Source organism: Taurulus bubalis, assembly GCF_910589615.1.
Source record: "Taurulus bubalis genome assembly, chromosome: 3".
Lineage (NCBI taxonomy): Eukaryota > Metazoa > Chordata > Actinopteri > Perciformes > Cottidae > Taurulus > Taurulus bubalis.
The window spans coordinates 3,986,517-3,998,650 of NC_136591.1; the positions used below are offsets into that span (position 1 = coordinate 3,986,517).

Sequence of the window (12,134 nt, forward strand, 5' to 3'; positions counted from 1 at the left end):
TTTAATTTAAATTTTTCATTCATTCTTTCTGTGCGGCCCGGTACCAAGGGACCCACGGCCCGGTACCAAGGGACCCACGGCCCGGTACCAAGGGACCCACGGCCCGGTACCAAGGGACCCACGGCCCGGTACCGGACGGAATGAGCATACTTATACACTGTTACAACTCCTTCATAGTGTCATATTGCTTTTTTGAGAATTATGATGATAAGTTCGTAGTAGATGCAAGAGTATACTTAGGTACAATATATTATGTTGAACATAATATATGTGGATGGATTACAGCCAACACAGTTATTTTCAACACAACTCCTTGTCCTTGGTCCTGGTGGCCACAGCACTTAAAAGAATAAACTTCATAATTCTCAAAATTCTGGCCCTTTCTTTTTTATTAAAAGCATGTACTTGTACTTTTACTTTCAATACTTAAGTACATTTTATATCAGCAAAATACTTTTGATACTTAAGTACAGAAAATATCAGATACTTTAAGACTTTTACTCAAGTAGTATTTTAATAGGTGACTTTTACTTTTACTGGAGTAATTTTCCAATAAGGTATCTTTACTTTTACTCAAATACGACTTTTGGGTACTTTATACACCACTGATTATACACCAGAAATCAGCAGCCTTCGAGGGAGAAATAAAGAGATGCTTTTAAGACTTGCCATTTTGGTTCCTTCTCTCAGTAGTTCAGAATTAATTGCTTTTTGTAATTGTTTCTGGGTTCCATGAACTCAAGGCTAAAATAACAAAATGCCAGTTGTTCATGACAAGTCTTTATTCCCTTCACCTCACCATGTTGAAACAGCAATAGCACAACAACATGTCGGCTCAGTCTGTAAGCAGATGCTTCAAGCAATATATCTACTTATATTGTTTTTTAATCGTTGTCTATAACACGACAGTCAGCTGGCTACAATACATAATGATGTATTTGGACATTTATAACCCAAGTCAAGTTCAGGTGACAGACAGTAATAAATTACTTGAGATTTCGGTTACTTGATAGAGCTGTTGTTCTATTCATCAAACTAGGACAATGCTCTTAATATCACTGTGACATCTCCACACGGCTTTCAGATGCTGAGGTCAAAATGAGCTGTATCTATATCCCTACAGTGTTAAAAAAATATGTAACACTCGTGCCCCTAGTATCTTTACATGGCTGCAGGGTTGTTGATCTTGCCCATGAAGAGGATGCTCTTGGTCGAGTGCTCCAGGATGAATGCCAGGAAGGGCCTGTTGAGTTTCATGGTTCTAGGCCTCATCAGGTAAACCCACTCGACGGTGGTGACCCCCGCTGCCACTGTTCCTGTTTCATCCACGCTCAGCAAGGCCTTGTGGGACACCTGTTGGGGAACCGAGAGGACGTAGTCAGTATCTAATTCCAATTAGAGCCCAGGTCTTGGAAAACTCTTGCTCGCAATGGGTCTTTGCAGGATCTACTCTCTTCTATGTATTCGTGCGCATGTTAAAGAGTCATTGTGATTTTAATTCCCACTACAAACATGTGAGGGCATGTTTGCTGATCCTACCTTTGAGACTTTGAGCTTGACATCGCCGGTTATGCCAGAGAAATCACCGTTGTCTGTAAAAGCGTCGGCCATGCCCATTTCTGTCAGTGTGCTCTCCAGGGAGGCCTCAGCGGAGATGGAGAACTTTGGCAGGTAGAGATCGAAATACCTGAGAAACGCAGAACACCACCAGTGTTACAGTCACTTGATACACACAGTCTAACCTACAGCTTGGTCACTCAACTTGAGCTTTGCTAAACAAGAACACCTCATCTACCAGGTTAAAAGCCCAACAAACGGCAAGACATTCCCTGTGATCTTTGAGTGCACTTTACAACTAACTTACCTCCTGAAGAGGGAGTCATGCCAGTGCCTGATGTGGTCCTTGCAGATGTTGGCCTCCACCTCCTTCATCTTGCCTTCGTCGGGCAGGACGATCATCATGGAGGTGTTGCCCTTGTAGGGCAGCAGGATGATGGTGGTGTGGTTGTCAGCGTCCCGATAGAAGTCGTAGTAACCGGTCCTCTGCATCATGTCCACCTGAACCTTGGTGGTTTTGTCCACATTGAAGTTGGCTTTTCTTGTGTGGTTGACGTTGAAGGGTCTCACCCACTCTCCTGCAGGAGAAGATGGAGTTGGAATGTTAACTTATGGTTACGCATAATGTTGCAATATGTGCTATAATTATCTTGTATTCTTTTAATATCTTTCAGAGATGTTTGTTTTAAATATCAATGGTATACAGGGCCCTTGAGCTCCTTGAACTACACAAGGAGATGCATCTGAACCTGAATAGGTGTATAGATGTGTGTTTGATCAAAGTGGCACGCTATCTGCATGGACATCCAACTCCTTCACCATATCTGTGATCTTGTCATGGGTTTTATTAGCTATGTATCTGTTGATCTCAGCCACAGCCTCAGCATGCTTGGAAAAGTTGACGTCGAAGACCTGAGCAGAGTAGAAGTGCTTGACATCCTTCAGGAACGTCTCCAGGGGACTGAAGCCAGAGCGCAGGGCCACGGCGTTACCGACATCCAGGTTATGGCCGCCGTCCGTCAAGTGGAAGAGATGCTCGTACGCTTCGTTGACCTGAGCCTGTTGTAAGGCACTGTAGCCCAACGTGGAGAAAATCTGGCGGTGGGTTTTACCCTTGGCCCCGGTCGTGGTCGTGGCCGTGGCCGTGGTTGTGGTCGTGGACGTGGCCCTCGTGGTGGGCGTGTGCGCAGGCCACAGCCAGCAGCAGAGCAGAGAGTGCAAAGATTCCGCACATCTTTACAGCCTGTCCAGGGAAATTAGAAGCTGTTAGTTGGGCTCATCCACAGTAATTGATAGCGGTATTAGATTATATAGAGCATTTTAGGAATTCCTTTTTTATTGAAATGACAAGTGAATGAATGAGTTAAACGGATATGATTTAGCATCTAAAAGCTCTACACTTCCCAAATATTACGTATTTGTGAGGTCTTCAAAAGTTGTACTTTTAAACCTGATTTGTACTAATGCATGTACATCTAAAAACATTATAAAATATATATATTTTAGATAAAGTGCCATACTTACTGTCGTTGTCCAACGATCAAGCGTGCGGGAAAAGACCACTGGACCTCAGGAGGTTAAAGTTGAACTTCAATCAGGTTTATTCAACAGAGTATCACACAAGCAGATAATACGTGATCACAGGTCTGTAGGAAGGGCAGCTCGCTCTAGTCCTCGACAGACTGACTCTTTAGGAGAGTTCAAAGTGTTATATAGTCTTTAAGAGCCTTTGTGATTGGGCAGGACTAAGATGGGAGAGTCTCCTGGTTTAGACTTTGAGATCTCCTTGGTGGAGCACAGGGTTGGATATGCCCCTCACGAATCCTCCAAGGCCACAACTATCAGTGTGTGTGCATGTTGTCAGCCAAGCGTGAATGTGTGTGCGTAAAATGTAACGATGTCGGCGAAGCATTAGTGTATGCTTGCTAACTGTATCTTGTCTGAACTGCCTAGCGAGGCCAAGTTCCTAATCTAATCGACAGTTTTTGGTAGAATAATACTTTGACCTCGCTTGGCGGTTTTGATGAGATACAGTTTGTTGTATCTCATCAAAACCGTCAAGCGAGGTCAAAGTATGATTTTACCAAACTGTAGCTCATCTAAACTGTCAAGCGAAGTTGAATTATTAATTCTAGCAAAACTGTATCTTATCTAAAACTGTCGAGCGAAGCCTCTGCACCTGGCGTTCCCTCATTTCTAGGTCTAATGATTTGGGTAAATAACCTTGAGTTGTAGATTTCTTGGCGCTTACTTCTACAATTGTAGTTTTCTCACTCTTTGAGCTAACTTGTTGTTTTCACCTCAAATAACCTGGCCTCATGGCTTGTTGTATGAATGGACCTCAAATAACCCGGCCTCCTAGCTTGATTGGGTACAATAGATGCTTCTAACAATGTTGTACAAAATGAATGCTTTAATAAGATGGATATCCTCAACACCCCCTTTTCACACCTTAATGGTGTGAATCAAATGTTTTTAACAATTATCATTATCTAATCACGGGAAAAAAAACTCTGTTCCCCCCTTTTCACAGTTACTAAAGTGTGAATCAATTCTAAGTTAACACAAGATCAGATTGTAAAATCGGCCGGGATGTCTGGGTCGTCAGTATATTCCAACAAAGGAAACTGCTGACTGTAAGGGGGCGGCATAGGGTCTTTCTTGGTCAGTGCAGTATTAATCAGACGTTCCATCAGGGACCTGAGACAGGGAATGCAACAACATCCGCAACTGACCAGAATGGCTAGAAATAAACCTATTGACATTAGCACTGAGAGGACAAGAGCTTTATACTTTCCGAAGATGTTTTCCATCCAACTGGTAAATGCATTGTCTTCCACGCCCGAATTTTCCGCCAATTTGTTAGCTAAACTGGTCAAACCTCCTTAGGCACGTGTTATACTTCCATCAGGGGCCGTGTTGTTGGGGATGTATGTACAGCAGGATTCCCTGAACATTTGACACACGCCCCCTTTTTCGGCCAACAACATGTCTAGAGCCATTCTATTTTGCCAAGCCGCTAGAGAAGTAGCCCTAAGTTGTTCAGAGATGCCTCTTACAGCGTCTCTGGTGTGGTTCAGGAATCTTTGCTGGTTGTAATAGAGGTAATTAATCCAATCTACATTTTTGTTGGGGGTAATCCATATAAAGATTGACTCCCATCCTGCACCTACTTGACATCTAGCCTTAAATTCATTGGGAACTCCCCTGGGAACTCCTATGGCATCCAGATACACCAGAGAATCCATGCCTCCCAGAGGAGTGTTGGGGTCCCAGTTACCAAACCCTGCAGATAAATCTCCTATGGCTCTTTTAGTCAATCAAGGCTTGGAAAGTTTGGGGCGTATTTTGATCAAATCATCGATGTCTGCCTCAGATAGAGTGATCAAAGTTATGGGCATCAAAAGTCTAATTAAGGCGCAGGAGCCTGTCCAATTAGGGGGTAGGATTGGTCTTAATTTCTGTTTAGGTCCACACATCCACCAAACATCAGCCAAAGCTTACGTCTGATTTTTAAACAACCTATCCGTGAGGCTTGAACAATTGGGACATGAGAGAGAGCCTTTGCCATTGTTTATCGTAAACACATTGTGACATTCGGTCAGGGGCAACTCACCCAGGGATTTGGCGTTGGATGAAGACACATTCCTTCGGATACAAGTATAATTACCCCTATAGAACTGGACTCCAGCAGGAGCTTGAACTGGTGAGACTGCAGGGAAAAGTAAGCGCAGTGAGGTGCAGTTTTTTTATATTTGTTAGAGGGTGAGAACAGAGCCATCATGCATTCAAATTCTACCACATCGTTAATAGGATTTATGGGGAATGGTGAGGTTCCTAAACTAGGTCTGGCTGCGGCGCAGGCAACACAACTGGATAGGTTTTGGGTCTTAGCGGTGTACCTAAACTGCTGTAGCCAAACATTAGCACTTGCCAGGAATCCGGTTTCCATTTCTAATCTGGCATCTGCCGTGAAATTATTCAAGTCTACATATGCCACCGGGTTGTGTGGGGTTTCTACTGTTGCGGTGGAGGGGGTGTGTCAGGTGGTGCAGCTTTTCCAACGCCAGCAGCGGTCAGGCACCGGTCTGTTCGTTGACGGCCCAGGCATCTGCCGAGCAGGGCTTTTATGTCACCCATGGTCAATTCTTCTCCTGATGTTCTGTCTTCCAGAGCCCTGATCCAAAGGGTCGCTCCTTCCACTAGAGGGGGCAGATCTTCTATGAAGCCGGCCAGGTCTCGATGGCCGAAGGGCACATACACAGTGCCTCCTCCTGGTATTGGGAGGATGGGGTACTGCGACACCTGTGGTACTTGCTGGATCCCTTTGGGGTGGTGCGTGGCGGAGTGGTGACGAGGGCGTGTGTCCATTCTTTGCGTCATTCCCAGGAAGGTTCCGGACAGCATCAGCTTTTCTTCTCCGTCTAAGCGGGGGAGGGTCAGAATTTGTGGTCTTTATGTTTCTAGTTTATTGTAGAAAGACTTTAAAATAGGGTTTATCATCCAAAAAGCTTCACCAATGATTTAAACATAGAGAAATATTGTAGTTGTTCAATAATACAATTAATCCTCAAAAAATGCATTTTTTTTCTTTTTTTTTAGAGTCTCCCTTGTTTTTGTAGAACAATCGAATTATTAGTTATGTTTGTGTTAATACGCCTGACTTGAGCCTTTAAATTAGTTATTGTATTAACTTGATTTGCTCCATGACTTGTTGTCTGTGCAGGTTTACATACACATGATCAATACATGTCTTTGTGATGATCACATTGCATCATGCCATTTATTTGACAAGGTTTTTGCTTGTTAAACTGTAGATTTGATTTAGTTATTGAATACAAATCAAAAAAAGAGTGTGATCAATTACTTAATAAACCAATACAGTGTTAATATTTGAATGGGCACCGGGGCACTTTGTACTTGAAAAGTTGGGCCCCCTGCCCCAAGGTCAAAAAGGTTAAGAACCCCTGCTCTGGAGGCTTATGTCTCTACAGTGGATTGATGATATGTTGTTCATCAGACCTTAACAAACTTAAAGAAACAGTGCTAGCATTTAGGGAGATCTATAAAATGCTGCAGGGATGAGCTATTTTTGTAGGCCAGCCCGGATGTTATCATCGCCCTGAACTAATTCTTGCACGTTTTGTTCAGCAAGATAATCTTCACAAATAAGCTGTTGCAGCAGAAGTGAAAAAGATAGTGTTCGGTGGAGATTAAGCTACTTGTTAGCAGCCGCCTTTTTAAGACAAGGAAAAGCCTCAGGAGAGGGGTATTAATTGATGTATTTTATGTCATAGAACAAAATGTTAAAATATCTTCAGCTTGACTGGACTGCGTGCTCTTATAATACATCCCGTGTCATTATTCTAATTAATACGTCACTACTAGAAGCTTGCTGTTGCATCATGCCGTTCTCTCTCCTCCCATTTCCAGTCTCTGTCTTGACAGATGCAGCTGGTGGCAATTTCTTTTGGTAGGGCCATCTAATCCCAGTATGATTCAATGCAGAAAACCCATTACTACTTTGCAGTTGAATATTTAACATGTATTCCAACACTTTGACATAATAAGGACATCTTTTGAATGCAATTCAGTATATTATAATTAGGGATGGGTATCGTTTGGGTTTTTTCCAATACCGGTGCTAAAACATAACTTTAAAACGATACCGGTGCCTAACGGTGCCTGAATTTTATTTCTTTGAATTGAACATATTACCTGTTTATAAATATAAATAAATAAATACAAAACACTTGACTTCAAACTACAGCTTCAAACTTTTTAACTTCAAACTATAAACAATATATATATATATAAAATTAAAAAAAGAACAGACGCAAGCATCAGGTGGCCTGATTGGGACCGTGTGCAACAGAACTCCAATCAGAAACTGTTGGATTCTACAAACTCTGCTGCTTTACTGGACTACACGCCATCATTAATATCAACTGGGAGAGCTTTGTTCCAGCAAGCCAAGGACGGTCGGCAAAAGCTTGTGCATGTCTCCCCAGCGATCACTCTGTGAGCGAGCACTGCTGAGTGCCTCTGATCCGCGTTATTTTAATAAAGAATCAATACTAAAAATATGCAAAATCGTATCGTTTTTAACGTACGGGTACCGCGCTACCTTTTTAGTACCGTGCAACATTACAGAGTAATGTAAAAAAAGTATTTAAATCAGCTCAGGCACCGAAAGGAAGCACCGAAAGGAAGCACCGAAATCTGCGTTGCTTTTCGGTCTGGTAGGTCCCGGTCGTTCCACCGGTCCGGTTGATCTGGGACCAGGTGTTTAACCTGTAGTTTCTCCGTCAAAGGTCTTCTCTCAAACGGGTGTTGGAGGAGTGATTATACCGAGTTAGTGTATGGTTTTCTGTGAAGAGCAGCGCTCCTGCTCACCGCTGTCATGTTGTTATAATGGCTGTTAAAAAGGTTTCAGGTCCGCCAATAAAACCCATCCACTTTTAGACCCTTTCCTCGAAAATTGCATACCCAAACTAAAAAGGGTGTATCTCTGCAACCACTAGGGCTATTTGAATAAAAAGTACACATGTGAGATTTTGTTCAGATTTGTAAATATCAGTATATATGTTACTGGTTAAGAGTAAATGTGGATGACACACAGAAAAAAGTTAAAAGGTTTCAGGTCCGCGTAGAAATAAATCACTTTCAGGATGATTATTTCTTTGAAATGATGCAGCTGTAAGGTCCAACTCTAACCCAAATCATAGCACAAATATGTGCACATTCTCTCTGCAAAGGTTGACTTTGATAAAGTGAAGCAGAACAAAGTTAGAGAGGGTTTAGTACAGAGAAAATTCAGGCAAGGACTCCAAAGTTTGTATTGGGGCCCATTTGTGCGCAAATGTGACATTTTAATTTTCTCATGTACCAAACCATATATTTCACTGGTATATTACTTATGGTGTTCAGCAGTTAAAGTTTGGGGCTTTTTTTCATAAAGCAAGCTATGATTTACAGTTTTAGATAACAATCACTCAGTCTCCCCCGTCTAGGCCCCTTAATTGTTTTTTAAAAGGAAGTGTATGACATTACAAAAGTCACCACAATTCACTTCACTATTCAATTCAGTTCCATGTGTGTGTACTGTGTACATTATAGACAGTAGTTGTGATTCCTGTCTAAGTGTTGACCAATTTGTTGCTGCATTAAAATAAAATGGTTTACACTTGATTTGTTAATTGTGAGGATTTTTTTACCACAGTGCTGGTGTACGAATTATTATTTTAATAAATAACAGTTCTGTAAATGTATATCTGTAGATTTATTTGTAACATTGTGTTTTGCAGTTGGGAAAGCTTTTTTATCCCTTCCACACAGTGAGGCACGCAGCTTATTGATTAAATTAGTTGGAAGGTACATTATACACCAGAAATCAGCAGCCTTCGAGGGAGAAATAAAGAGATGGTTTTAAGACTTGTCATTTTGGTTCCTTCTCTCAGTAGTTCAGAATTAATTGCTTTTGTAATTGTTTCAACACGTCGGCTCAGTCTGTAAGCAGATGCTTCAAGCAATATATCTACTTATATTGTTTTTTAATCTTTGTCAATAACACAACAGTCAGCTGGATACAATAAATAATGATGTATTTGGACATTTATAAGCCTAGCCGAGTTCAGGTGACAGACAGTAATAAATGACTTGACATTTCGGTTACTTGATAGAGCTGTTGTTCTATTCATCAAGCTAGGACAATGGTCTTAATATCACTGTGACATCTCCACACGGCTTTCAGATGCTGAGGTCAAAATGAGCTGTATGTATATCACTACAGTGTTAAAAAATATGTAACACTCGTGCCCCGAGCATCTTTACATGGCTGCAGGGTTGTTGATCTTGCCCATGAAGAGAATGCTCTTGGTCGAGTGCACCAGGATGAAGGCCAGGAAGGGCCTGTTGAGTTTCATTTTTCTAGGCACACTATGGGGCATGATCTCGATGGTGGTGACCCCCGCTGCCACTGTTCCCGTTTCATCCACGCTCAGCAAGGCCTTGTGGGACACCTGTTGGGGAACCGAGAGAACGCAGTCAGTGTCTAATTCCAATTAGAGCGCAGGTCTTGGAAAACTGTAGCTCGCAAAGAGTCTTCGCAGGATCTACTCTCTTCTATGTATTTGTGCGCTACAGAGTAATTGTGATTTCAATTGCCATAACAAACATGTGAGGGCATGTTTGCTGATCCTACCTTTGAGACTTTGACCTGAACCTCGCTGGTTATGCCAGAGAAATCAGCGTTGTCTGCGAAAGCGTCGGCCATACCCATTTCTGTCAGTGTGCTCTCCAGGGAGGCCTCAGCGGAGATGGAGAACTTTGGCAGGAACAGATCCACAGAACTGAGAAACACAGAACACCACCAGTGTTACAGTCACTTGATACATACAGTCGACCTACAGCTTGGTCACTTGACTTGAGCTGTGCTAAACAAGGACACCTCATCTATCATCTACCAGGTTAAAAGCCCAACAAACGCCAAGACATTCCCTGTGATCTTTGAGTGCACTTTACAACTAACTTACCTCCTGAAGAGTGAGTCATGCCAGTGCCTGATGTGGTCCTTGCAGATGTTGGCCTCCACCTCCTTCATCTTGCCTTTGTCGGGCAGGATGATCATCATGGAAGTGTTGCCCTTGTAGGGCAGCAGGATGATGGTGGTGTGGTTGTCAGCGTCCTGATAGAAGTCGTAGCGACCGCTCCTCTTCATCATGTCCACCTGAACCTTGGTGGTTTTGTCCACATTGAAGTTGGCTTTTCTTGTGTGGTTGACGTTGAAGGGTCTCACCCACTCTCCTGCAGGAGAAGATGGAGTTGGAATGTTAACTTATAGTTACACATAATGTTGCAATATGTGCTATAATTATCTTGCATTCTTTTAATATCTTTCAGAGGTGTTTGTTTTAAATATCAATGGTATACGGGGCCCTTGAGCTCCTTGAACTACACAAGGAGATGCATCTGAGCCTGAATAGGTGTATAGATGTGTGTTTGATCAAAGCGGCACACTATCTGCATGGATGGTCTGCTCTCTTTCAGAATTAATCGGTATGGTCTTGTGTCCTACCACTGAAGTAGACAGAGTTGATCAGCACCATGGCCATCTCAGGGGCCAGGTCCTTCACCATATCTGTGATCTTGTCATGGGTTTTATTAGCTATGTATCTGTTGATCTCAGCCACAGCCTCAGCAGGCTTAGCAAAGTTGACATCGAAGACCTGAGCAGAGTAGAAGTGCTTGACATCCTTCAGGAACGTCTCCAGGGGGCTGAAGCCAGAGCGCAGGGCCACGGCGTTACCGACATCCATGTTATGGCTGTCGTTCGTCAAATGGAAGAGATGCTCGTACACTTCGTTGACCTGCGCCTGTTGTAAGGCACTGTAGCCCAACGTGGAGAAAATCTGGCGGTGGGTTTCACCCTTGGCCCCGGTAGACAGCATGGACAGGGCGGTGGAGATGCCCAGTGGTGAGAAGAAGATGTTCTTTCCAGCAGCAGCTTTGGCACTCAGGCTTTTGTAGAGGGCAAACGCAAAGTCAGCATTGGGAGCAGACAGCTTGGAGCAGCTCATTTCTTCTCCGTCGTGGCTGTGGCTATCGGCACCATGGTGGTGGTGGTGGTCTTGGCCGTGGTCGTGGTTGTGGCTGTGGTCGTGGTCTTGGCCGTGGTCGTGGTCTTGGCCGTGGTCGTGGTCGTGGCCATGGCCGTGGTCGTGGTCGTGGCCGTGGACGTGGCCGTGGTCGTGGCCATGGTTGTGGTCGTGGACGTGGCCGTGGTTGTGGTCGTGGACGTGGCCCTCGTGGTGGGCGTGTGCGCAGGCCACAGCCAGCAGCAGAGCAGAGAGTGCAAAGATTCCGCGCATCTTTACAGCCTGTCCAGGGAAATTAGAAGCTGTTAGTTGGGCTCATCCACAGTAATTGATTGCGGTATTAGATTATAAAAAGCATTTTAGGAATTCCTTTTTTATTGAAATGACAAGTGAATGAATGAGTTAAACGGATATGATTTAGCATCTAAAAGCTCTACACTTCCCAAATATTACGTATTTGTGAGGTCTTCAAAAGTTGTACTTTTAAACCTGATTTGTACTAATGCATGTACATCTAAAAACATTATAAAATATATATATTTTAGATAAAGTGCCATACTTACTGTCGTTGTCCAACGACCAAGCGTGTGGGAATAGACCACTGGACCTCAGGAGGTTAAAGTTGAACTTCAATCAGGTTTATTCAACAGAGTATCACACAAGCAGATAATACGTGATCACGAGTCTGTAGGAAGGGCAGCTCGCTCTATTCCTCGACAGACTGACTCTTTAGGAGAGTTCAAAGCGTTATATAGTCTTTAAGAGCATTTGTGATTGGGCAGGACTAAGATGGGAGAGTCTCCTGGTTTAGACTGGTGGAGCACAGGGTTGGATATGCCCCTCTTGGCTCACGAATCCTCCAAGGCCACAAGTATCAGTGTGTGTGCATGTTGTCAGCCAAGCGTGAATGTGTGTGCGTAAAATGTAACAATGTCTGTGAAGCATTATTGTGTGTGCGCTAACTGTATCTTGTAAGCGAAG

General features: G+C 43.3%; 1 protein-coding gene across 1 annotated transcript; it reads right to left on the reverse strand.

The window, feature by feature from the left end:
* Window positions 1–1,161: 1,161 nt before the first annotated feature.
* On the reverse strand, window positions 1,162–11,426 carry LOC306733866 (uncharacterized protein; the record flags this gene model as incomplete). Its single annotated transcript, XM_079215176.1, has 13 exons — window positions 1,162–1,353; window positions 1,540–1,687; window positions 1,865–2,135; window positions 2,349–2,629; window positions 2,670–2,800; window positions 4,731–4,843; window positions 5,174–5,269; window positions 5,694–5,981; window positions 6,780–6,793; window positions 9,391–9,578; window positions 9,761–9,908; window positions 10,092–10,362; window positions 10,634–11,426. The coding sequence occupies 13 exons, from the start codon at window positions 11,424–11,426 to the stop codon at window positions 1,162–1,164; spliced, it is 2,934 nt and encodes a 977-aa protein (XP_079071302.1).
* Window positions 11,427–12,134: the final 708 nt, after the last annotated feature.